Consider the following 27895-nt stretch of genomic DNA (forward strand, 5'->3'; position numbering starts at 1 on the left):
CTTGTCAAAATTGATACTTTTGAGAAGAACAATAAAAATAAATACAAAACATTTGAAATAGTAGCAAATGTGTCCGTAACTCAATTTCATTAAAAATGACTAGGGCTGTTTTTGTAATAATGTCTTCAATTACTTCTTTGTACTAGAATGACGAAAAACATTGGTTATCTGAACTTGAAAAACACATGGTTTAACAATTTGCCGATTTTTATTATTATTTTTAAGATTTGTGATACATGTATGTTTTATTACCCAAAAATGGTCATTGCAATGTGTGGGCTGCTTGTAAGTTTAAAAATGGTACTGTATGCAGTACCAGTACTGATGTCTGATGCAGTACTCTGTTCCAATTGATATAGAAGCATCATTCAGTATTTCCCAATCTGAATAAGTACTTCAAGTTCATGAGACGTGGACAGAAATCATCCCAGTTCTAAGTGTGTAGATCATGGTGCTCAACTGCTACATTTCAACTGTTTCTTAACTTGTGAATTTTATCCATGAATCGAAGAACTTGGGAATGATTAACGCTATTTTGCCACCTAGAAGAGAGAGAAGAAGAGTCAAATATTAGAAAGAAAAGCATAAATATTTCACATTTACGCCATTTTAAAAAAAAGTAATAAATTATTATTGCTCATAGTTTTGGATAAAATGTAGGGTTTTATTTATCTACACTGCCATTTTTTTTTACTTATTTTCATTGCAATTACTTGTTATGAGTTTGGAGTTTGATTTGTTTTCACTGTCCTTGATAAAATTATCACCGCAGAAAAAAATATATATACACACACACACACACACTATGTGTGTCCCTCAGCTGTGCTGAAGGTCTCCGTGCAATCACGGATGTTAGGAGGATGGCGTACATTTCGAGCACTTACTATGAAAAGTGTACATACATAAACAACATACAACATTTCTCAGAAAATATCATTTTTGTTGCTTTGTGAGCAAACAAAAAAGTTGGGAAAAAAAAGTTTCAATAAAAGTTGTTTCTTTTTAAAAGCAGTTTCCAATGGCACCTTCAATTACCTACATTCTCATTTCAAATTTCGAAGTTGACCACAGGTACCACTACTTCCGGTTTTTTTTACAGGAAATGGTACTGCCACCAATTGATTCTTTACATAGATTTTGGTTATCAACATTTTTTTTATGAACAACCAGTATCACATAGTTTTCGAGAAAAAAGGCTGATATGTGTGGTCTGAAACGCCTGATATATAGATATGTATATATATAGATATGTGTGTGTGTGTGTGTGTATATATATATATATATATATATATGTTTGATTTGTTTTCACTGTCCTTGATAAAATTATCACCGCAGAAAAAAATATATACACACACACACACACTATGTGTGTCCCTCAGCTGTGCTGAAGGTATATATATATATATATATATATATATATATATATATATATATATATACATACATACATACATACATACACATAAGTGTTCTGCCCAAGGGCAAGTCTTTCACTGCAAACCCAGCATTCTCCAATCTTTCCTATTTTCTACCTTCCTCTTAGTCTTTACATATGATCCATATATCTTAATGTCGTCTATCGATATCTTCTTCTGCCCTGAACTCTTCTCCCATTTATATATATATAGAATTATCCTATTTCATTTTCTGAAAACCAGCATAGATTGACTAATATTGATAAATTCATAAGTAACAATGTTCGATCAATTTTCCCTATGAAAGAGGTATGTTTTCAGACACGATTTATTATAGTCTGATTTTTCGTGTAATCGGGTATAATTTCTGTACAAAAGAGTAATATATGCCAGCCTATGAATGCAAATATAAAATGCTTTGGTAATCCTCTCCTCCTTTTGGTTAGTTCTTCCATATCTGCCCATTATAATTTTTCTTTGCAACAAGTTATACTTTGAGATGTAATTTCTATTTTTACCTTTTAGTAAAGATGATTTTGAGTTTTCTGAGTCCATTTAAGTGGTCTGAAATTGCAATAAGTGAGACATGATTCAGTCTCATATTTCTTCAGTTTATAACTTTTCACCAGAGGAACTGGTTTGATTTGCGGCAGGTTATGTGATACATGGATCCCACACCATAGCCACATATTCTAAGACATCACCTAGGACTCAGCACTATGATGAATTTGGGGAGCAACAGTGAGTAGAAAATCTTGGTTTGTAAGCCAGATACAATTGCGGGGGGGGGGGGATAATTGTTATTATTACTATTACTATTTGTAGTTTCTGCCCAAGGGCAGGTCTTTCACTGCAAACTCAGCAATATCCAATCTTTCCTATTTTCTCCCTTCCTCTTAGTCTCTGCATATGATCCATATTTCTTAATGTCGTCTATCATCTGATATCTATCCCAGACTTTTCTCCCGTTCACCATTCCTTCCAGTGCAACTTTCAGTAGGCAGTTTATTCTCAGCCAATTCCTTATTCTATTTCTGATCAGTTTCAGCATCATTCTTACTTCATCTACATGCTCCATTCTTCTCCATATCCACATTTCAAATGCTTCTAGTCGCTTTTCTTCACTTCGTCACACTTCACTAGTCTCTTCCTTAGTTCTTTTTCTAGAGGTCAGCAGAAGATGCTCCTTTTTCTATTAAAAGCTTCCTTTGCCATTGCTGTCGTCCTTCTTTTAACTTCCTGGCAGCAGCTCATGTTATTTCTTACAGTACACCCCAAGTATATGAAGGATGGAGTGGGTCATGAAACTAGTAAGTTTGTGTTCAATGGTGATATTATTATTTAAGTGCTTATAACTACATCCAGCAAAGTTCGTAAGTGAATTTAAACTTTATTTATATTATTGACAGCTGAAAGTGTGGAAATATTAGGAACATTTGTTTTACTCAAATAATATAATATTTAATAAGTTAAATACGTACAATTTGGTTATCTGAAACAGATACCGGTAGTGTTTTGTTTTTATCATAAAATAAAAGAAGTTGCATAGCCTTCAATATGCAATCACATCAAGACGAAGGCCAATTATCCTTCCCAAATCAAGGCCCTCCAGTTAACTCTTCTACATCACGTTCCTTGATACAGCCTTCAAAATTAGTCACAAAACACAATATGAAGAAATAACTGAAATAATTCTTCTAATTCTGATGAAAGTTTTTTCACACCAAATAAAAAACAAACAATTCCAGCTTCTAAAAAAAATTCTAAATATGTAGTTGATCTAACTACCATCCATAACAAGTTCTCCCCTCTTGAGGAGATGGATGATGAAATTGATAATGTGACTCCAGCATCAACACAAGAATCAACCTCTACTAGGCCTACTCCCAAAATCAGAGTACCACCAATATTTCTTCACGAAGTAAATAATTACCAGCAGATAATATGCGACATAGATTCCATTGTTTCCAATGAGTATTCAACACAACAGAACAATGTCTTAAAAATTAATACTACTACTGCTGCTGACTTTCGTTTAGTTACAAAATTCTTAGAAGAATCACAGCTCCCTTATCATACTTTTCATAATCCAGATACCAAGAGACTGGAAGTCGTTTTACGCAATGTTCCTCATTCTCTAACAGATAATGATGTTATCTTGGAGCTTAAATCCTTCAACCTGCCTGTTATTAAAGTTACCAGGCTTTTCTATAGAGACAGACAACCTATGCCGCTCTGTGCAGTGGAAATGGACAACAATGAACAGGGTAAGAAGATTTTTGATATAAAACAAATTCAACATGCTCTCATTAGAGTAGAATATTGCCGAAAACCTTGAAACATTCCTCAGTGTACAAGATGTCAGCGTTATGGTCACACTAAAAACTTTTGCCATCTCACACCACGCTGTGTGAAGTGTCCTCAAAATCATCACTTTTCTGAATGCACTAAACCTAGAGAAGCCGAACCAACATGTATAAACTGTGGAGGAGCACACTCAGCAAATTTTAAGGATTGTAGTTATTATCTTGGTTTAAAGAAAAAGTCTGATTCAAATCCTCCACAGCAAAACCTCTCAACATCACCGCCAACCTTAAATTTGCAAAATTTTCCTAATCTTACAGCAAATTCTCCTTCTGCCTCGCCATCTAAACCTTCTTGGCCATACTCAGTACCTATTAAAACAAATGTTACCAATACTTCAATTCGAGATACCTCTCCTGCTACAGATGTTATTGGAAACTTAATTCAATTAGTGATAACTTCCCTGAAACCACACCTACCTCCTCCAACTTGTCACAGGCCTTCTCAATAATGAACATTAATGTCAATAAAATGTTCTCTGAACTGATTATTTTAAACTGGAACGCAAATGGAATCAAAGCTAAGCGAGGAGCTTTCTTAGAATTTCTCTCTCGACACAATGTAGCTGTAGCATGTGTTACTGAGACTCGTCTTATTCACCACCCTCTAGTGGTGTGGCAGTTATAATTAGGAAAAATATACAGCATCACTCAATACTTCTGCCAGAACTGAACTGTTTAGAAGCCTGTGCTATTAAGATAACTTCACATAACCTTCCACAGTTTACTATAATTTCAGCATATAAACCACCAAAAGTACGTTTGAATTCTCAAGATGTTAATCTTTTTTCTAATACTACACCAAAAATACTTTTAGGAGACTTAAATAGTAAACATCAAATATGGGGATGTCGTGTAACCACACCTAATGGAAGACGTTTACTATCTCAGAAGAAAACTCTATTAATATCGATGCACCTTTGGAATCCACGTTCTATCGACACAACATATTACCGTTATATAGTGGACATAGCTTTGCACAAATATATTCAGAATGCCTCAAACATGCGTGTATTACATGAATTAGACTCCGATCATTGTCCTGTTCTGATTTCATTTGACAACAACCCTATGCTTCGCCCTCCTCCCAATCGACTTATCGAGGGTAATAAAAACTGGAACAACTTTCAATTAAACCTAGATGATGTTTTGCAGCACACCAATAACTTGAAAACGATCACTGATGCTGATGCAGCAGTTCGTACTTTCACTGATGCTATTACTTCATCTATTCAAGCAGCAACAGTTCCGACAAGATGGGTACATAGAAAATCTTATCACGAAACTCTTCCTTCAAAATAAAACAGCTTATAAAGGAAAAACATCAAACCCGTCGATTCTGGCAAAAAAATAGAGAACCATGGCAGCATCACTGCCTAAATCAACTAACCAGAGAGGTAAAAAAATTATTGGACGAACACCGATTCATATCTTATCAACGCCATCTATCCACTTTATCTCCAGAAGATTCCTCCCTTTGGAAAGAGAGTATTGAAAGAGCCATGTGTAATCCCACTTTTACAACAAGACGGTTGTCAATATGCAAGTGACAATGAAAAGTGTGAAATTTTCGCAGACAACTTTCAAGTCTCTTTCATACCAAACCCAATCAAGAATAAAGAATTCAACGAAGAAATAGAACATTTTCCGAATAATTATCCTTCAGCACCATTGCCTGTAAACTTCACCTCGCCAAATGAGATCCACTCAATAATTCAGAAACTTCCAACAAAGAAATCTCCTGGATACGATCTCATCCCAAACTTTGTATTGAAGTATCTTACTCTTAAAGGTCTAGCAAACTTAGCTTCATTATTCAATGCTCTACTTCGTCTGGAATATTTCCCTGATATTTGGAAACATGCAGTAATAATTGTAATTCATAAACCTGGAAAACCTGCTTCAAATCCAACAAGTTACCGTCCCATAAGTCTTTTATCAACTATATCCAAAGTCTTTGAAAAGGTTTTGCTGAAACGCTTGGATACGTTTCTACTTCAAGCATCCATCCTACCTCCATATCGCTGGGTAACTTTCGGTGCTGGACTCCAGACTCATTTCACAGGTATTATTACCTTCGTCTCATTCAGACGCTAAATAACCTAAGCTGTTGATAAAGCGTCGTAAAATAACCTACTAAAATAAAAATAAAAACCTCCATATCAGTTTGGCTTTCGTCAAAATCATTCTACCAACCATCAAGTGCTTTGTATCACTGAACAAATTGCACAGAGCTTTGAAAACAAAGAACAGACTGCAGTCGCATTTCTTGACTTCACTCAAGCATTTGATCGAGTTTGGCATAAAGGTCTTCGGTACAAATTACACAAGTCTGGCGTTCCAGACTACCTATCCAACATAATGACTAGTTCCTTGTTGAAGCAGTAATTAGGAGAGGGAGAGACCGATTTATTAGCGAAGTGATATCTCCATATTTCTATTACATGTATTCGCGGGGATGTTCTGGCGACTTCGTTAGAATTAGCTTCCCCACACAGGTGTTTCGTCACTTGTCAGCATCGGACAGATTTAGGGCCACCTTGAGCGGGGTTTCGTATAGACTCGATGAAGCATAAAAGCCGGAGTCGGACTAGACCCGTGGGAAAGATACTGCCAAGCTTGGGTTTTCCAAAGAACGGGTATTCTTGTGAGATATACAAACTAATTAGATGTTATGGGAAATCCAAAGTTTAAATTTAGAGATGACATATTTCGCGCCCAATAATTGGTCCAGCTTATGAGGTCACTTTGGACCAATAGGGAATAGATTTTAGGCCAGTTAGTGACGTAGTTTTTAACCAATAGGATAGTTAGTTTTAGCGTAGGATAGGTTTTTATAAATAAGGGTGACGGGGAGCGGAGATGAGGACTACTATTCCGCTTCGGAGCGGAGATCATCAAAACAACTTTACATCGTGTCGGCGGCCCTACATACAGGGCAGAATAACTACTTCGTTTGGTGTCGACAGGACTACTATTTCGCTTCGTGTCATAGTGTACTGGACGGAGTATTGAATTTGTAGTATCGGATAGAGCTTATTCAGAGCCGCCATAGAGTCGATACAGAAGTGCGACCAACGATTGAATTATATGTCAGCCGGAAATACATATTCTAGGGTTTACCAAGTGGATACGACAATAAACTTATAGTTTTGAAGTTTACGCTGCCTTTTATTTAAGTAGCCGGCTTGGTATTATTCCCGACATCAACCTACACCACAACCGTACCTCGGCTACCCTGAGTGAATCTCACGCAACATCGAGACGCACCCACCCTCAAATGGCGCCCAACGTGTGGTCACAATAACCACTCACCCTCAAATGGCATCCAACGTGGGAACTCAATAACGACACACACCCACATTGTCAAATCGCACATTCTCAGTCAGAGTGGGTTGTACTCACTCCTCTGTTAGACCCATTAGTGCTGGTGTTCCACAAGGCTCTATCTTAGGTCCGATATTATTCAATGTATATACTTCGGATATTCCTGCAACACCAACTGCACAAATTGCTATGTATGCAGACGATACAGCTATTTATGCAACCCATCGCAACATTAACTTAACCTCAAATCACCTTCAGGAAGCCTTAAACATCATATGCCCTTGGATTGAAAATTGGCGCATTGCACTGAACTACAATAAATGCGAAGCAATGATATTTACTTTGTGTCGTCCTGCTAATCCTCCATGCATAAATCTTTCAACCAACGTGATACCATGGAAACCAAAGGATGAAGCTGTAAAATATCTTGGAGTGCACTTAGATCGCCGTCTGTCATGGAAACATCACATCAACAACAAACTTAAATTGGCCTACTCAAGACTCGCTAAATTATATCCGCTCCTCAACAAGAAATCATCTCTAAAGCTACAAAATTGCATGCTACTTTACACATCTCTATTACGACCTCTACTGCTTTATGCCTGTCCTGTCTGGGGAGGAGCTGCAATAAGTGAAATTAAACACATCCAGTCATTTCAAAATAAAGTCCTACGAATTTCACTCATTTTTCCTTGGTTTGTCTGTAACAGCCAACTAAACAGAGAAACTGGTATTGACACAATCAAACGGTTTATTCATTCACAAGCTAAGAAGTTCTATAACAACCTAGAAAATGTTCCAGACGCCATCCATTACTCTCTCGGAAGGAAGTCCACATTTCCCACCAGAATCAAGAGCCGACTTCCAATGGACCTCATATTATAATCAAAATTTATCATCACATCAACCTATGTAAATAATTATTTATTAACAATTATTTTTGTTCATTGAGGAGCCCAATCTAGGCTGCCCTCAATTCAGTGTCATATATTGTATTTATATATTTTATAAATGATCTGTATAGCGCTAAATGCGCTGATCGATCAATAAATTGTTAAAAAAAAAAAGTATTTGAAGCTGTCTACGTGCTTTACTGCATCATTTGAAATTCGCACATTTACCTTCTTCATTTTTCTTCCGATAACCATAGCCTTGTCTTGTTTGCATTTATCTTCATCCCATACTGCTTACAGCTGTCATTATTTATTATTATTATTATTATTATTATTATTATTACTACTACTACTACTTTTTCTTCTCCTCTTTGCAGTTCTGAGTAACCGATGTCCATTCTGCGACTACAAAAACTGATCTGTCCATTGCCAAAGTGATCTTTCTATGTTTCGGGTTCCTTTTGGTTTAAAATTTAATATTTTGCTAGGTAAGCAGTTAAATGGCATCCTCTGAACGTGATGACTCCATTTGGACTGGTATTTTTTATTTCTGTTACCATTTCTTCGACATGACATTTTTCTCTAATTCACTTTTAATTCTATCTCATAAAGTCACTCCACTTAATGAGCATAGAAATCTCATCTGTGAACAGTTAATTCTGTGTTTATCATGTTGCCAGGGAATCCAACAGCACTTCCTTATATAAAAGCTGGTTCAGAAATAACATTGTGGTATCTAATTTGAATTTCTTTTCTCATATATTTTCCAAAATTTCCCTTCAACACGCCATTTAATTTGTTATATTTTACTAAATTTTTCTGAACATCTTTTTGGTTTTCAAATTGAGATATATATGATTTCCCAAGTATACAAAATCTGTTACATGTTCAATAATTTTGTCATTTATCAGTATTTTAACTCAAAGTGTTTTCCAGTTATTGTCATTGACTTAGTTTTATCCTCTGAAAGTTTTGTGTTGTAGTTTCTAAGAATAGATTGCAGTTTAAAAGCAGATCGTTGCAAATCATCTTCACTTTCTGCCATCAATATTTGATCATCTGCAAAAATGACTGTTTGTAATACTGTGTTTTTATCAATGTATACTCCTGGGGGTTTTTAATGATTTCCATTCTTTAATTATTTTGTCCAGATATAAAATAAAGGTGAGAGACCACAACCTTGTCTGAACCCCTGATTTATTTTAAAGTTGTTTCATAAAGACTTCTTATGGCATTTATTAAATTATTGGGGACTTCATAGTATTCCAGAACTTTCCATAATTTTTGCGTCTTTACTCGGTCATATACTTTTTCAAATTCTAAAAATAATAAATAAAGTGGACAGTTGAATTCTTTCATCTTTTCTATTACTTCCTTAACTACGAATGTAGCATCTATGCATGAAGTACTGCTACCATTACTACTCTCGTGTTTATTTATAAAACATACACTTTTGATTATTTTGTGTGTGAGCAATTCATGTTACATTTACGAGCAGATAAAAATAAGATCATCAATCAGTTTTCCTTTTTACGAGTGGGATCTGCCAGGAGGCAAATCTACAGAGATAAATCTGTTTTCTCAGTTCAGTAATCTCAGCATATTAATTGCTATTCACCTTTGGTTATCTTTGAAATGAGTGCCGACAATTACAGCATCAGCATCCATATATCTGTCCACATTTCCTGTTGTCACTCCCGAACCAATCAAAACAGGAAGTTGTGTGCACTGCTGCACTTCTGAAAGCAAAGTGAGTAGTCTGCATCATCAGTATAATATGTGTCAGACGAATCAAGCCTTGAGGTTCAGACGAATTTATTTGAATATTTATTTAACATAAATTTGATGTTATATTATATAGGGGTGCAAGGATCTATGGGATCAACCAACATATCAATAGAAAACATATTAAAAGAACAGGTTAAGAAATAGGTAAAAAGGCTGCACACATGAGAGTAAAAAGAATTTAAATTGAAAAAATCATGAAACATACTAGGTCAATTATAACTGCTGTTGACTCCATAAAGAACTGCCATGTAACATTTTTATAGAGAACAGATCATGATTGCTTCACTGAATATTTAGATTTCATTTACCAATTAAATGTGAAATTTGCACACAGGAATATATTAAATTAATTTGGCTGTAAAGAATAAAGGAAAGAAAATGGATAGCAATAATGTACATATAGACTAGTCAGCGTAATGATAATATTGCTCTGAACCGTCGATATGTAGGCTATTATGTTGGCTGAAGCATGTACTTTGACATAATTGTGGACCATCCATGCAAAATAATGTAGGTGCTACGAAATAAATAATTTAGGAACTAAATTTACCCATATTAATCACATTTCAAACAAATATCCCGCACATAATACTGAACCCAATAGGCAGTTAACTAAAAGAGGGAGAAAGCAACGATGCATTGTTAAGAAGAGGAACTTTTTCCAGTGTTGTTAATGAATGTGAATGAAGTAAGTCTCAAACAGATTTAATTGTTTGTAACAACCCCAACAAGTGGGATAACCAATTTTTTTCATCTGAAGACGAAGATGAGCTAATATTCCAAATGTGAATTCTTTATTTATTAACAGCAATGAAATAAACCCTAAGTCCAATAAATAGAAACTTATTAGACACTGATGGTAACTGGAAAGGCCTAAGGACATTTATATTAATTTACTCAAAGTTTCTCTTTCTTGATGGTAATTTCAGTCCCAAAGAATTGATACCTTCAAAGGCTTAAGAAATCAGATTCATAGATTATATGCCAGGCAGTCATTTCTATTCAAACATACACTCTATATTTCACGCAAATTTTACGTTTTCTTGTGAAAGTCTTAATTTGTGTGATAAACACAAAAAATTGTGTATTTTTTAACAGCAAATGATATCTAGTTTTTTTGTGGAAGTACTTTGTACATACTTAAACCTTTTATTATCTCTTATTTATATAATTACGTTGAGACTGACAAAACTTACTTTTGCCTACCAGTTAATAGCTTGACAACCTCTTGAGAACATTGCTTTCGGCCTGTATGAAGATAAACACAATGTGTTTGTGAAACAACTCCACATATTTCAACACAAAAGAGGGAATTTAACGGTAACATACTCCAGGCAACGAATCTACAAACCATTTTCATTCTACTTGGTAGGTTTAACAGTTAGTTCTCAAACTGAAGTGATTGGGTGAAAAATCGAAATAAGTGCATCTGCTCGCATGGTGGAATACAATAGCTATTGGTTTTATTCAAGTGATAATAGTAATAATAATAATAAAATACAAATTATGTATAATACAATTAGTGAATTATATATTTATGTAATGTGTTCAAATTGATTTTTGCGGCCAAGCTAATGTGGTAGGTTATTACACGACCTTCATTAATGGATTTTAAGTCTGGTTTTTTCAGAGCCAAGGCCTCCTTTCTGATGTCCAAGAATTCATTGTGAGACCTAATGTAGAGATAAAAATTACGCTATGAATGATAAATATGTCTAAATTAGAGCAATCTGATGCATCTGCAAACATACACATTCACTCAGATTTTTTATTTTTTCATTTTATATCATTTTTAATTTTTATACATAAATAATTGTTTGTAATAATTGCACAGTGTTGTAGTAGTAAATACTCTATGTCCACTTTGTATTCAGGAGGTCTGCAATCAGCTATCCTGACTTGGGTTTCTTGTCGCTTCCATAGTCTCTCCGGGCAAATGGAATAGTATCAATTACAAAAGGGCCATGACCTGCTTTCTTCCCAATCCTGCAGTCCTTCACAACATCATTTTGTTGTCACCTCAACTTCTGTGACAGGCTGGCCATCTGTCAGAGAAGTATTGCAATGCCTGAGTGTGCTACCCTCTATCGAGAGAGAGGTGGGGGGGGGGAGTGAATTTGCATGATTGCAAAAGTGGTTGTTGTCAATGGATTGTCAATTAGCCACTCTGCTATATAGGACTCATTAACACTTCAAGAAGAAGCCAATTGAATAGTGGGACAGATTTCTAGACTAAATCTTTTACCTACCTTGAAAGTGATGTTCATCCACTGGGTCACCTGTGGCCACTCCAGTTACTATCACTCCGTCAGATAAGAAGAATTCGGCAGCCTTGGCTGTTTCTTGCAAGCTTATGTCTGCTGTGATAGCATGGGCACTAAAAGCAGCAATGACATACAGATGCTGGGAAATGGTAGCGGTAACATTTCATCCAGTGTATTTGAAGAAGTTACATTGGATTAAAAAGCAGTTCTTCATTGCTGAGCATGATTTATCAGCCACAATTTTTAAGAGTGGTATTTTATAACATTTATTGTATTTTCTTAGTAGGCCTATTTATGTAAACGTCCAAATTCTTCTGTTTCAGACACTAAAACCACATTTTTTTAAAAGAGAAAAGATGAAGAAAGCAATAAAATAACGGATCACATATACTCTTCAGTTTATAACTTCATTAATTTAACGACCACATTCATCCCATACTTACTACATACATACTGTACATGGCTGCAAAACGGTATTTGTCGAATACAGGGGGGAGAGCCATTAATCCTTCCCATTGAAGGTTTTAAGGAACCAACCTGGACAAATACCCAATGTCCCATCCCTACCTTCCCGTGGTGCAGCTGTTAGTAAGCACAATTTTACAAGCTGAACTAAAGGGAGGGGCTATTCATCAGCACTGGTCAGCTTGATGAGTTAATGACCGTATTTGGTATAATTTTTCTCTATTCAATAGCTAATTCCCTCTTTACCTTTTCCTATCCAGTCCTCTGACTGAACTCTTACTTTCTTCGACCCGACAGTATTAGAGCATTCGAGGCCTAGGGATTCATTTCACTTTCCTTCCTACCCTTTCTTTCTACTTTTCTGTTCCTAGTGATGACCTGCTATGGCACTAAAATCGTCCTCTAGTGGCTTAAGGAGGGAAAGCTGGTGATCAACAAGATCTCCCAACTAGGTCTAGCTGCTGGGTAACTTTCGGTGTTGGATCCCGGATTCATTTCACTGGCATTATCACCTTCATCTCATTCAGACGCTAAATAACCTAAGCTGTTGATAAAGTGTCGTAAAATAACCTACTTAAAAAAAAACTAGGTCTAGTAGACCCGTCAACCAACAGCAGGTGTGGTCCTCCATACATTCTGGGGGTTGTGTGTGGATGAAGTAGCCACCAAAACGTTAAAATATGGTGTTCACTTAAATCAGCTACAACTTGCCATTTAACTCAACGAAATGGATTCGGAACACCCCAAAATCTGTGCATCATGGCTGACCATGACAATATCTTTGAAAAATATTGGAGTGCAAGAGTTAAAATGACTTCATTGTCAAACGCCTGGCATTAGAAAACAACAATATACTATACATAAGTGTTTCAGTCCATGGGCAGGTTTTTCACTGCAAACCCAGCATTCTCCAGTCTTTCCTATTTTCTGTCTTTCTCTTAGTCTCCGCATATGATCCACATATCTTAATGTCCCCTATCATCTGATATCTTCTTCTGTCCCGAACTCTTCTCCCATTCACCATTTCTTCCAGTGCATCCTTCAGTAGGCAGTTTCTTCTCATCCAGTACTGACATTAAAATATAACTACTGTACTGCATTTCAAAGAACTCTCTTGGTTATCTACCTTCATTTTGCCCTAGTCTGCTATTGTTTCATGGCATATACTGTTCACACAACAAATAGAGACAGTGCAGGGTATAACTACAATTCTCTCCCTCCCTCCCTTCAATCTTTCTTCCACTCAAATAACGATAGCTGCAGTCAGCATCTTAATGTTGCAAACAGAGTGCAGAAAGTGGTAGAAAGGGAAGAAATTAGAGTAGTGGGAGATGGTACTTTAAAAGTGACTGTGCCACAACAGCTCATGAAAAGTGGGAAGACTGCTTGTGTATAAGCATTACATATACTTCCCCCCCAGAGAAAACATTACTTTATTCGTCATTACTTCTTAGGTATAAAAAATTGTTACACTGGGCTTCAAAGTGTTGATATGCCTTAAAGTAATATCCTTAAATGTGTATTACGCACTTCTCAGAGAAATTTATTTATTAATACTAAATATGAACAAAATCTAGTCAGTAGTTTAATGTGTAAGAAGGGATTGTATTTTTTGGTAATAGTGATATGCGCAAAGTTTTTCACAAACACTTTCTTTGTTACCTTTATCCTTCTAGATTCCTAAAATACCATATATAAGCAAAACAAACTCGCGAAATTTGGATCATTGTGCAAAATATAACAACGAAATATACCCTCTATAGCAAATACTATCAAAGATGCACCAAAATTATATTCACTAATGTAAAAAATTACGACGAAGTGAAGAGAAGCGAATAGAATCATTTAAATTGTGGATATGGAGAAGAATGGAAGGTGTGAAATGGACGGAGAGAATAAGAAATGAAGCTGTGCTGGAAAGAGTGGGTGAAGAAAGAATGATGCTGAAACTGATCAGGAAAAGGAAAAGGAATTGGTCGAGTCACTGGCTAAGAAGAAATTTCCTATTGAAGCATGCACTGGAAGAAATGGTGAACAGAGAAAAAAGGTATCAGGTGATAAACACATTAAGATTTATATGGATCATATGCGGAGAATAACAAGAAGGCAAAATATAGGAAAGATTGGAGAAAGCTGGGTTTGCAGTGAAAGACCTGCCCTTGGGCAGAACACTATGATTGAATGAAAGTCAATCACTTGGTAATGCCAGTATTTCTATATTATTTTTCTCTATGGATGTTATGTACACTCTTACTGTTTCTATGGCTATCGAAAAAAGATTGATTTCTGTAGTTGACTGCAGCAAAGATTGAAGAATGTTTTATGTATTTTTGTTGCATTATGTTATGCACTGGAAACTATCACCGGAGGCTATATTTTGATGTAAAGAGATTTTGGGGAGATTAGTAGAGGACCACAATGAATTTGATGTGAATTTTTTGCAGAAATTGTGGTTCCCAACATCTAATGTGGAGTCAGAGAGGTTTTTCAGTTCACACGAAAATATAGATTGTCACACAAATGTTTGTGTGAACAATGTAGAAACCATGCTTAGTTTATATTTTGGTAATGCTGATATGTGACATGTATAAATAAAAAAAGTTTTATATTAAACATAACATAAAACATTTGACAACTTATTTCACGAAATACCCACTAAATTCACAACTTATTTCACGAAATAAACACCGAAATAGTGGCAGATTTAACACCGAAATCTTCCACTTTATTTCACCAATGCATAAGTATATATATAGCATGCTAAAAATAAAACACTGGTATCAAGAATGCTGAAAGTCTGTATCCCCATTTAAATCCTATATTATGTTCCCTCTTCTCCCCCCCCCCCCCAAGTTTACAGCTCTTTATCTTTACTTCGTATAATGCATTTAAATTCTGTGAAGTATATATAGGTTAGTTGGGAGGCTGGAGGGAAAACAATCTTTGGGGAGACCGACATGTAGATGGGAGGATAATATTAAAATGGATTTGAAGGAGGTAGGATATGATTGTAATCTTGCTCAAGATAGGGACGATGGCAGGCTTATGTGAGGATGGCAATGAACCTCTGGGTTCCTTAAAAGCCATAAGTATGTAAGTATAATCAATGCTAATAGACACCTCTAACCACGCAGTGAAGATAATTCCAGTAATTGTGCGTTATTTTGATCCTAGAAAAGGTATCATTACTGAATTAATCGAACTAACAAATCTTCCAAATGAGTGTTCAGAAACCCAAGTTGAGTACATAGAGAAAATACTGACTGAATACAATCTGGTTGAGAAAGTAATTGATTTCGTAGCAGACAACACAAACACTCATTTTGGTGGCATAGACCGAAATGGAAAAAATAATGTCTTTGTAAGGCTGCAAAACAAACCTGCAAAAGATATATTGGGAGCTGGATGTGGTGCACATGTGCTACTTAATAGCATCCAGACAGCTGCAGATTGTCTTCCAATAGATGTTGAAGTTATCCTCACAAGATCTACAAGTACTTTGATATCTGCATAGTTAGCACTGAGTCTCTGAAGGAATTCTGTAAATTTGCAGAGGTTGGGTACAGATCTTTATTGAGCCACGCCAAAATTAGATGGATGTCTTTATTTCCTGCACTTCAGAGAGTCATTGCTATGTTTGATGGTTTGAAATCATACTTTATGTGAACTGAGAAGTGACCCACGCATTCTCAAAGATTTCTTTTCGGACAGAACTTCTTTATTATGGCTGAAATTCCTGGCTGACCAACTAGATGTTTATGATAGAACTATACGACAAATGCCATCAGAAGAACTTTCTTTGATTGAAGTTTCTGGTGTGATTGAAAACCTTTGTAAAACTCTTATCTGCTGAAAAGCAAATAGATTTGTCGCCTCAAGTGTCAGGAACATTCTCAAAGAAGTAGAAGAAGAAGAAGGACTCATCTCCAAGCAAAATTTCTTCACCGCTACTGCATTGGTTTTCAACAATTGTGTTGAATACATAAGAAATTGGTGTCGCCATACTGATGTAATCAAGAAAGTATCTTAGGTCTGTTTAAGAAAAGTTCCTGAATGGAGTGATGTTGAAGGTTCACTTGCTCTCTTTTCGAACTATGGATCTGTGATATGTTTAAATAATAATGTGTTGTTTGATTAATTTTTACATGTACGAAACATCATCCACCAGAACATTGAGGACTGGACTGCAAGAAAACTTACAGTGTCTCATGTAGAGAATCTCACATCAATGTTGACAATGTTTCCAAAATGGTAGAGTTTGTATTGAGTGTTCTTGGGACCACTACATCTGTTGAGCACATCTTCAGTCTTATGAATATGTATTGGTCCGAGGAAAAAAGTCGTCTTAATGTAGAAACTCCAAAGGCTGTACTAGTTGTTAAAACACACTTCAGTAATACATGTTCAGAATTTTACGACTATCTCATGAAAAACCAGAAGCTCCTGAAACAAATCCATGATTCTGAAAAATACACTTGAGGGTAATATTGACGTTATGTGAATGTTATAATTTGAAATTTATTTTCTGGAGGGGGGAGGATGTGCTGAAGAAAATGACACACTAAAAAATGTGTCCGGTTTTTCAGTTTCATAATCTGGTCACCCTGAATATAATACATTTATGTTACTACTTTTAATGAAATGGTTGAACTTGTTGGCTCTTGCACAGTTACTGGATATCTGGCTCAATATTTCTCAACTTTAGTCTAAGATTGATACATACATTAAGACAATTCTTGTGTTTTGTTTTTATTTCATTGAGTGATGAAAATCCTTTCTCACAAAGATAGGTGTAAAAACTGCATCACAATTTTCAATACTTCAGATAATCAGGGAAATTCACTTCTTCATTTCAGTGGTAAATACTATGTATTCATTTTTTAGATTTATGATAATATTCGGAGGAAAAAATTACTGTTAATGGTATGAATGCACAGAGAATTTTTTTCTCTACAACAAAAGACTAAGATAGCTTTATCTTGTATAATACTTAGGAGAGCTAATATGTTAATATATATCTGTGTGTGTTCATTCCCTCCCTCCCTCCTGCATAGGATACAGAAAGATGTATTGAATACTCTATTCTATATTCAATACAATGGCTTGGTAAACAGTCATGGCCTGTCACCAATCTATACAAAACAACAGCAGATTTTCATGGTGTTTGTGAAATTCCTTTAGGAATTCTTAATATTATTTTCCATGGTTTGCCTTCAATTTTATCCTCTATTTATTTTTTCGGGATTAAATGAAATTTGTCGTGGATGGTTGTTTTATAGAATGGAAAGAAAATGCCTGGCTTCATTTTTGTATTATTATTGTACCTCTTTTTTTTAATATATAAATATTAGCATTGAAATCACTACAATGTGTATTCATCACCTGGTATAGGCAGAGAATTATAGGCACAGGAGGTTACATATTTTAAAAATGAAATTATTGTCTTATGAAAAAAAAAAATTATCAATATCATAAGACAGCTGTCACTTATAGATTATCATTTTATGTTGCAAAACAGTATCTGCAAAGTGTTCACCATTCACCTTAGGTATTCCCACAAGAAAAAGTCAGCATATGACAGGTCAAGGAATCTTGCAGCTCATACCACATATCTAAACCAGGAGATCAAGCTACCCCCAAACATCCCACTCTGTCATGTCTCGCAGTATGGGCCGTGGCTGAAGGAACTTCTGGATTATTTCGACATAGCACTCAGAGTTAACAGTAACTGCATGTTCTGTAGCATCTTGGAAAAAGTAGGGACGAATAATGCCTTCTACACTGATAACGCATCAAACAATAACTTTTTCTGAATGCAGCAGTTGTTCATGGAGATTTCTTGAATTCATATTGGACCAATAAAGAAAGTTCAGCTTGTTTACAAACCCAGAAACTTGGAAATTAGCCTCATCAGACATCAGTAGCACGTCCAAGAGCAATGGATTTTATTGAATTAATTCCTGCATTTCTTGGGAAAAAATATGAACGATTCATTTGTCGTTAGCACTCAGTTCTTGAACAACTTGCATTCTACAGGGACGAAACAACAGATCAAGATGTAGTATGTGACATAGGCTGTGATTTAATAAATTTAGAGAGAGTGCGTGTCTTTGTGCTGAACAAGTTTGACTTTGCTGTAATCCAGTTCTCACTCTTCAATACTTTCAGGAATGTGTACAGTTTTTAATGTTCCAGTTCTCTTTTCATTGAACACAGAACCTGATTCTTTCCATTTCCTTACCCATGAGAGAATATTTTTTAGTTGGAACTGGTCCTCTACCTCAGTTATCTCCAAATTGTCGAAATGACTGCTGCAAATGCACTACATTTCCATGTTTCATGTAAATTCAACTACAAACACATAATATTGAGCATTTCTCTCAGCCATATTAAGCACCTAGTAAATCCAAAACATGTATAAATGCAACAATCAGTTCGTTACAATAATCTTCCTCTTGTCTTTTTTGCAAAATATATGAATATATTAATTCATCCACAAGATCACTTCAATCCCTACAATTTGAATAGGGTACAGATTTACAGTTTGTAAAATATTAACATGAACTCGTCGAATAAGTCACCTGTGTTTCTTCTTGATGTCTGTGAACACGAGAATGTTGTCAGCTCTAATGTTGGTTCTGTACCGCAACAGTGGGCCAGCACAAGCATCTGTAAAACCTTCGTCAGCCATGTGACTGAAAACAAAGCCTTCTGCACGAATGAATTGGAGGTCAGCAGCTAGAGCAATGGCCAAAGCTTGTTTATTTCCACCTGCCAAAACCTGTGGCACAATACCAAACAAGTGAACAGAATCTTGTAGGAAAAAATTCTCTTCCTCAATTTCATTTGCTGTTATAAACACAAAAAAAAAAAAGTCGGAATACACTATTATACTCTGCTGCAAATCTCCTGCATATGGTGAGAACCAATAACATAGCAATGTCATTCTCTACTACAAGACAGAGATAGAAGTTCTTAATATAAATAGTTTGATAGTAGTTGCTTCGAAAATTTCTCATGCTATCACTCAAAAAAATACTAGTGGAAACACTAGTAATGTCCCACTTTATTATTGTGATGTTCTACTGACTGACCTCAATGTCAACCAGTCGCAAAGATTATGTGTTCATAATTCTTGTGTTGGCTTCATCTGCGATGTGTGTCGCACTGACCACATTACCCCATCCTTCCAAACTCTAAACTGGCTACAACTTAACAAACGTAGAAATTTTCATTCTCTTTTTCTCCTTTTCCAAGTCCTTCACACCTCTACACCTACCTACCTTGCCTCCCGTTTCAATTACCTGTCATCATACCATAATCTCTTCACATGAACGTAAAATAGTCGCATACTTATTATTAATTACAATTACAATTAATATTAAATTTACAAATACAATAAAAATCAAAGTACTAAAAGATTAACTGATTAATATAGGCTAGACAGTTTATTGTAGAAGTTAAGAAGAAAGAAAATTTCTTATTAATTAAGTAAAAATTAAACCTACTCTACGCAGTAAGAAAATGCTTAATATGATTCTCTGCTTACTCACTACACTTGTAAAACAACAAAATATTGTGCATAATATACTACCGTCTATTAGTAAAGTCCTTAAGCCTATTTTTAAATACATTTTTGGTTATTGGTAAAGCCTTTAGTAAGTCTGCAGATAGAGCATTCCATTGTAATTGTATTCTTAATATTGTAGTTGTAAGTTCCTGGTAGAGGGGAAGAGAAGACCTGATGGCCTTATCTCTACCAGGTTAAATAATAAATAAATAAATAAAGAAAACAATATTTTACCTGCACTCCACATTTTACATGAGACGGCAGCATCTCCCGAACTTGAGTGCAAATTCTTGCCATGACTGCAGTGATTTCTGGCCCCATGTCCCTGGGCTGTACATAAGGCACATCGTGCATGTTTTCCAGCAGAACTGCATCCTAATAACAGACCATATCTGCCAACTCAATATTCAGTGAAAATACCACTTCATTAACTCAAAATATTATCAACAAGACAGAAATGAGATGACAGAAGTACACCTTTTCACACTGATCTCCAGAAACTATTTCTGTTATTAAATTAAGCAGGAAACTTAAAAGAAATGTGTTCCTGAGCTGGGAACTCTGTCCTTTCACCCATCTCAAAGAATATTTTTATATACCGTATTAAATTGTGATAGAGGACGGAAAAATGGAACCATTGTTATAATTCAAGTTGTTATAGTTAAGACGGTTTATTCAGGAATGTCAACACATGATTAAAAACCATCAGATAAACAGCTAAGACTTGTTCCTCTGTAATTCTTCAGGTCTTTCTTGTCTCTTTTTTTTAAATATTGGTATGATTATTGCATTTTGCTAGTCTTCTGGCATTGTTCCTTGTATGTGAAATTTAGGCATTCTTGTTATATATATATATATATATATATATATATATATATATATATATATATATATTTGTACATCTTGATTACACAACTATTAACACTATATCACACGGAATATTTATTATGTGTCTTTCTCGTGTTAAATTTTACCGTACCTGTTATGGGCCATCTTCAGAACTGGTTGGTGCTGGTCTTGGCACTTTTTCTTTGTATTTCCTGTGGGGGTGTGTTTGTGTAGTATAATGTGGAATCAAAGAGTGTGTGTGTTCTGAAATTGAGTTGTGTGTTGAGAATTTTATTTGGATGTGTCTAGACACACAAAAACACATCCAAATGAAATTCTTGTGGAGCAGCAATGGTAAGAGAATGTTTGAAAAGAGAGGCAGTTGAATCTAGTAGTAATACTGCAATAGTGGTATAAAATGCACTTGCGAGTTGAAGTAGTGAGACCAATGTAAAATTGCCAAAGAAGGAATCTTTGAAAAAGATGGTTTACATATTAGAAGGATTAATATGCCTCCTGAACCACACTCAATGGAGGGAATCACCAATCTGCCTGTGAAATACAAAACTATGATGACTGGTTTATGTTGTTACTTCATCTAGACACAAAGAAGGAGATCATAATTTTTTTTCTTCAGATGCCCATATGATCAAACGTCCACTGGTACATATTGGATATATGACCAAAAGTACGCTGATACCAACTGTTAGTATGATGAAATGTTCATGATGTGAGTTTTCTGGTACAAAATGGAATCGAAACACCAGACTCCGGAAAATAATAATGGAAACAATAAATTGTAGATTTAAACCACGTATAATTGTTATTTAAAAATCGAGTGCATTAACAACAATGGCCAAGGTTGTCAACTTCGTCAGTTACTGCTTATAGAGAATTTAATTTTTAAAATTGGTGATTCTGATTGAGTACTTTACTGATATATTCAGCGATGCTGAGAAATGTCAAGAAGACAGCCTGCAGGAGGAAAAATAAAAAGTTCTAAGATACTGATGACTCTTACAAGATAATTTTTCACATGACTTCTACATAATTCTGCTATGATAATAATTGTTTATCCTTACCAGTACTTTTACTTTGTATTGTATCAAGTAACTTATACATCGTAAATTTTCATGAATATTAGACCATTGCTTTTATGTATTCTGTTGTATTTATTACTACTGAACAAAATTTGTCCTATTATTGCACAAATTGTGTATGACTGCACACTAAAAGAAAAACTCTGATACTAACGATATTGACATAATGATGAATGAAACATGGCTTAATACTAATTCACTTTTATCCACAAAGACCTATTCCATTATTGGAAATAATAGACAATAAAGGCGAAGACTGTGACTTTGTAAAAATAAAAAAAAATGTCATATTCTTTGCTCTGAACTCTATGGAGTTCAAATAATTTAAAGCTGAAAGCATCACATATTTCTAAGGGTTTTGCTAGTATTCTGACTCACAATGTTGCTATCTTTATAGATTTCTGCATCTTGACAAGCTCGTTCCACCAAACTCTGCACAGAGCCTGCATAACCTGGGGTTCCTGAAACAAATTGCTACTTTGAGCACAATACTATCAACTCTGTTACCTAATTAACATTAAAGGGTGCTCAGTACATCTGCTAAGAGTTGTGAAGATTAGATGCATATGGCATCTTTCTCACTGCAAGTTTTTAGTAGGCCTACTTTTCCATTAGAATATGAACATACAGAACTATAATTTCTTTTCCTGTATAAAATAGGGAAGTTACGAGTACATATATAATGGGTGTGCTTGGATCCCAAATTTTGAGACACATCTGTTATTAGTTTGATTAGGAGGAGGGGAAACGTTTGCATTGCTGAGCAGATCTATGTGAGGTTTTTAAAAGCGGGACATAAGTATAAGTAACTAATGACAATGAGCCACATTTATGTTACAAGGAGTATCACAGTTAACATCTGACTGAGAAGTAGGTCGTTCTTGTTGTGGTAAAGTTCCAGTTTTGTTTATTCAGTTATACTTTCCCAAGAGAGTTATCTTTTCTTTTCTTTTTTTTTTTTTTTTTTTTAAGTTCACTTCATTATGTTTTCATTGTAATGTCCCAGAGAGAACGTGACAGAGGTAGAAAATTGGAATTGGGCATTTAAAAAGGCAAAAACGGGTGGTGACAGAGCAATTGAAGAAACAGTTATGCGGTTCAATGTTGAAATATATTAAGATCAATGAAACAGTGCCCGTAACTGAGCATTCTGCGAGAAGTGATGATTTGACCCTTCAAGAACCCCCCACTTCTACAAATAAATGTGAGTACAATCAATCTAATGAAAGTAATATAAACAGTGACACTGGTGGTGCATCTTCCAATGAAAACGTTAATGCAGCAGGTTCAATTAGTGAAATAAGCACTTTTGATAGCGTTGATCCTGGCAATTAGCCACATCCAATTCAGAACTAGAAAAGGCTGTAAATTGTCGAAAAAGAACTTGTTCGAGAAGAATATGCTGTGTTTCCATTGGACGTCAATAAGAGACACTTTTCACCTATCCACTATTTTAGGATTTTAAGCAATAAAGAAAAACAGGATCGGCGTTGGCTTGTAGCCTATATTCTAAAAATCGAGATAGAGTATATTTTGCTTGCCGATTTTTTTCGACCTCAGTGGCGGAATTATCTTCTCAATGGTGTAACGACTGGAAAACCTCAGTACTCATCTAAAATCCCATAAAAATAGTCTAGCCAGTGGTTTCCAAAGTGTGCTCCGCGGATCCCTGGGGATCCACCAAGACTTATCAGGGGATCAGTTAAGTTAGTCAATTCCATTTACCATGTTCAACATCAACTTGGAGGTTTTGGTGAATAACTGTTTTCAGAACATGGGAGGAGTAAAAGTAGGAGGAAGAAGAATAAAGTGCATAAGATTTGTTGATGACATGGTATTGTTAGCAGAAGAGGAGATGATACTAAGGATATGCTATTGGAACTAAATGACAACTGTGAGCAGTATGGAATCAAGATAAATGCAAACAAGACGAAGACCATGGTCACAGGAAGAAAAATAAAGAAGATAAACTTGGGAATTCTAAATGAGACAATAGAGCAAGTGGACAGCTTCAAATACTTGGGATGTATGATAAGCAGCCTGTAAGTCAAAAGAAGGACAGCAATGGCAAAGGAAGCTTTTAATAGAAAAAGGAGCATCTTCTGCGGACCTCTGGAAAAAGAATTAAGGAAGAGACTAATGAAGTGCTTTGTGTGGAGTGTGACATTGCATGGAGCAGAAACATGGACATTACGACAAAGTGAATGAAACAAATAGTGTGGATATGGAGAAGACTGGAATGTGTAAAGGGGACAGGCAGAATAAGAAATGAAGTTGCGTTGGAAAGAGTGGGTGAAGAAAGAATGATGCTGAAACTAATCAGAAAGAGAAAAAGGAATTGGTTGGGTCACTGGCTACGAAACTGCCTACTGAAGGATGCACTGGAAGGAATGGTGAACAGGACAAGAGTTCAGGGCAGATATCAGATGAAAGATGACATTAAGATATGTAAATCATATGCGGAGACTAAGAGGACGGCATAAAATAGGAAAGATTTGAGAATGCTGGGTTTGCAGTGAAAGGCATGCCCATGGGCAGAACACTTACTGTATCCATTATGGATGGATGTAGGCCTATTAGTAATTTTATTAAAAATTTTTGTCAGGAATATGACGAGTTACTAGTTAGTTCTTATCTGATTGGTGTAGGCCTATGTGAACGTTTGCAGTTTTTTTTTTTTTTTTTTTTGAGACCAACATTGTAAGAATATGTTTTTGTAAATGTGCTCGGAGACTTAAGGTCTTAATTGGAAAATAAATTTGATTGACACTGAATAAATTTTGACACGTAGCCAATTTTTAAAAATAAACGAATTTCGCCCATTGTTGTGCACACATTCTACTTCTGCTACTTTTATCACAGTCTGCTATATACAGTCACGAAGCTTGAGGTGATGAGAGTACTAGGAATAATAGACTGTGCCGGTACTATTTCGCATTGTCTGTGATGAGGCGATTGTAGGGATCCTAGTGGTTAGCAACTATCTGTGGATGCATATTCCCTACATATTGAGCTTCGTGACTGTATATACTAGACTGTGCTTTTATTGTGAAGTGAGTTTTTATTCATTCAGTACAAGCAGGCTTATGTGAGGTGTTCGTGTTAAGCTGTGTGTTAATAATTACGTGTCTTTGATTCCGAATATAGCCTAATATTAATTTAACATTACGAATAATTTTAATTTTCATATTATACAGTGTCGTCTCAATGGATCGGTGGCTAACAAAAGACAATAAAAATTATAGTTCTACAATTCAGAAATCATCGATCATCTTGTCATGTATCACACTCCAGTGCTGCTAATTTAAAAAACGAAAATGTGATTAATCATATTTGGCTCTTGGATTTACGTATACAAGCAGTAAAATTGCTCCGGACGCCCTTTGTGTGCCATTAAGAGTTTTTTATTGCCCGCAAAACTGCGTAGACATTTGAAAACAAGCCATCCCCAATGTAAGAAAAAGAACATAGGCCTACATTTTTTTTCAACATAAACTTGAAGGGTTACAACAGTGTCAGAATACCTTGGTGGAAAGTGCGAAAACCGACAATGAAAATGCTACAAAGTCGTCATACCGGGTGAGTTGTGAGACGAGGAAACAACACCATTCTTCACATTAGCAATTTGAAAGTATTTATTTATATAATTATGCATGTAATTACTGAAAAAAAATACACTCAGTTTATAAATACTATGTTTATGAACTCATGTCTATGCTTGGTAATTAACAATGACGTTATAGTTACCTGTAATTAATGTAGTTGTAGACAGTAGTGTTATTCAAGATGTTTAACAATCATTTCTCTCATGTGTACTTACGTTAAACATATACAGTAGTATATGTCCATGGTAATTGCAAATATTACTTACTTTTAAGGAACCCGGAGGTTCATTGCCGCCCTCACATAAGCCCGCCATTGGTTCCTATCCTGAGCAAGATTAATCCAATTTTTATCATATCCCACCTCCCTGAAATCCATTTTAATATTATCTTCCCATCTACGTCTCGGCCTCTCCAAAAGTTTTTTCCCTCCGGCCTCCCAACTATATGCATTTCTGGATTCCCCCATACGTACTACATGCCCTGCCGGCGAATATCACCACTGGTTGTAGACATATTGTCGATGTTAAAATAATACGTACAGAATATAAATATGGAAGCATATTGAAAAAAAAAATATATATATATATATATTTATTAATCTAGCGGTTAAATGAATTTAATTTAATTTGAATTTGAGGATTCGTGAATCTTTTATCGAGTCGAAAGGATCCGCGATCAAAAAAGTTTGGGAACCACTGGTCTAGACTATTCAGATGTAACTCAAGATTTCAATTCAGTGATAAGTAAAAAATTAAACGAGTTATTTTAGTTAATTTAAAAAAAAATAATCTAATAGATTACTGTGATTGATTGTCAGTGTGTAATGAATGAAATTTTTTGTAAGACATTGTCAAAATTCAGCTACATAATATAGTGAGTAGTTTAATATATTACTACTTCTGTTATTATTATTATTATTATCATCATCATCATATTGATATAGGGCCTTGAATACAGATTTGTCAAAGACTTCGTAAATCCTAGTGCTGCCACTGCCTAGGCCTATCATACACTTATTTGTAAATGCAAGTGATGCGAAAATTATTATGAAAACTTCGGTGGGCCTATTATTTTATTTTATTCATATACCATAACTTATTCACAGTGCTGTAACAATGCCTATACTCACTACTCTCCATCTATGATACGAACCTATGTAAACAAATAAGTAGGCCTATAGCACTGTATAGCACAAGTGCATACATACAATTCAAATACCGGCACGTACGGTAATATAATATGCCGCATACCTTCATTGCATTTTATTCGGTTATAGGCCTAGGTGACCATTCTTCTTAGTGTCTTTATAAGGAGACTTTAGGTTACAAGCACCGCGCAAATCGGCGACTAGAAGTTATCACAATCTGGCAATCCTGTTAAATCAGCAATACTCAACATCTCGTAAGAAATTGGTAATTAATTTCTAGTGCGTACGTCATCAATCAACATTCATCACTATGTAGTCAATAGGCAAGACTTGATACAATGGTGTGAAAGGTGGTAAAACTGTACCCTTTTATTACCCCAGGATTGTTATTATTTGAAATTCAGCATATACTCTTACGGTACCGGTAGTGACCGGTACTCGTATTCTATATCACACTGCGTCATACCTGTAACACTCGCAACATTCACAAACTTTACGCAAACCGTGGAATATAGGCCTAAAAAATGTGGGGGATACGATTGAAATCTAAGAATTTAAGAAACCATTATTTCGCCTTTAAAGTCTTTTAAGCCCAGCAGGCATTCTTTATAGACTGCAGTTAAATAAGAAACACATTGTAGTCAAACCTCTTCTTGATAAACTACTTTTTCGTACCGGTACGGTACTTTATAGTTTATATTGAATACAACCGAAGCTTGAATTTAATATTTTTTCCAATCTGTTCAGAGATAAAGTAACTACAGTGTGCCACATGCATCAGTGAGATTAGCTGTAGGATACACGTAGATAACACCTCTGTTATTTGTCTACGGATAACACACAGGATATGTAGGCCTACAGTACCTACCTGGAAGAGCTCCTACATGGATCATGCCGATAACACTGCATTTTGTTTGACCAAACAACTTCCGTAAACGAAGCATGCTTTCAAGAATATTAGACACAGCTGTGTTTCCTCTATAGGCCTACCTCATTCGTTCTGAAGCTATAAAAAGAAAAATAGTACCGGTATCTAGAGGTCAACCAAGTTTTGATTACCGACAGAAAGCAGGCGAAAACTGAGATGTCTGTCAGCCAGTGTTGCCAGACCTACCATAATTATGTCATTA

General features: G+C 35.4%; 1 protein-coding gene across 1 annotated transcript; it reads right to left on the reverse strand.

Moving 5' to 3' along the window:
- Window positions 1–201: 201 nt before the first annotated feature.
- Window positions 202–27856, reverse strand: LOC138694515 (uncharacterized protein F13E9.13, mitochondrial). Its single transcript, XM_069818308.1, has 7 exons — window positions 27634–27856; window positions 22392–22474; window positions 20320–20460; window positions 19097–19296; window positions 12036–12163; window positions 9617–9737; window positions 202–542 (listed from the first exon to the last, which is right to left on the reverse strand). Exons 1-7 carry the CDS (start codon window positions 27707–27709, stop codon window positions 470–472), a joined length of 822 nt encoding a protein of 273 aa, XP_069674409.1. The 5' UTR covers window positions 27710–27856; the 3' UTR covers window positions 202–469.
- Between the last annotated feature and the right edge of the window lie 39 nt (window positions 27857–27895).

The sequence above is a fragment of the Periplaneta americana genome, chromosome 2, assembly GCF_040183065.1.
Source record: "Periplaneta americana isolate PAMFEO1 chromosome 2, P.americana_PAMFEO1_priV1, whole genome shotgun sequence".
In the NCBI taxonomy this organism is placed as follows: Eukaryota; Metazoa; Arthropoda; class Insecta; order Blattodea; family Blattidae; genus Periplaneta; species Periplaneta americana.

Coding starts and splice junctions, on each gene's coding strand:
- LOC138694515 (XM_069818308.1), bottom strand. CDS start 27,709: ATGCTTCGTTTACGGAAGTTGTTTGGTCAAACAAAATGCAGTGTTATC. Junction 22,475..27,633: donor CCATGTAGGAGCTCTTCCAG/GTAGGTACTGTA, acceptor AATTTGTTTCAG/GAACCCCAGGTTATGCAGGC. Junction 19,297..20,319: donor ATGTAAAATGTGGAGTGCAG/GTAAAATATTGT, acceptor ATTGTGCCACAG/GTTTTGGCAGGTGGAAATAA.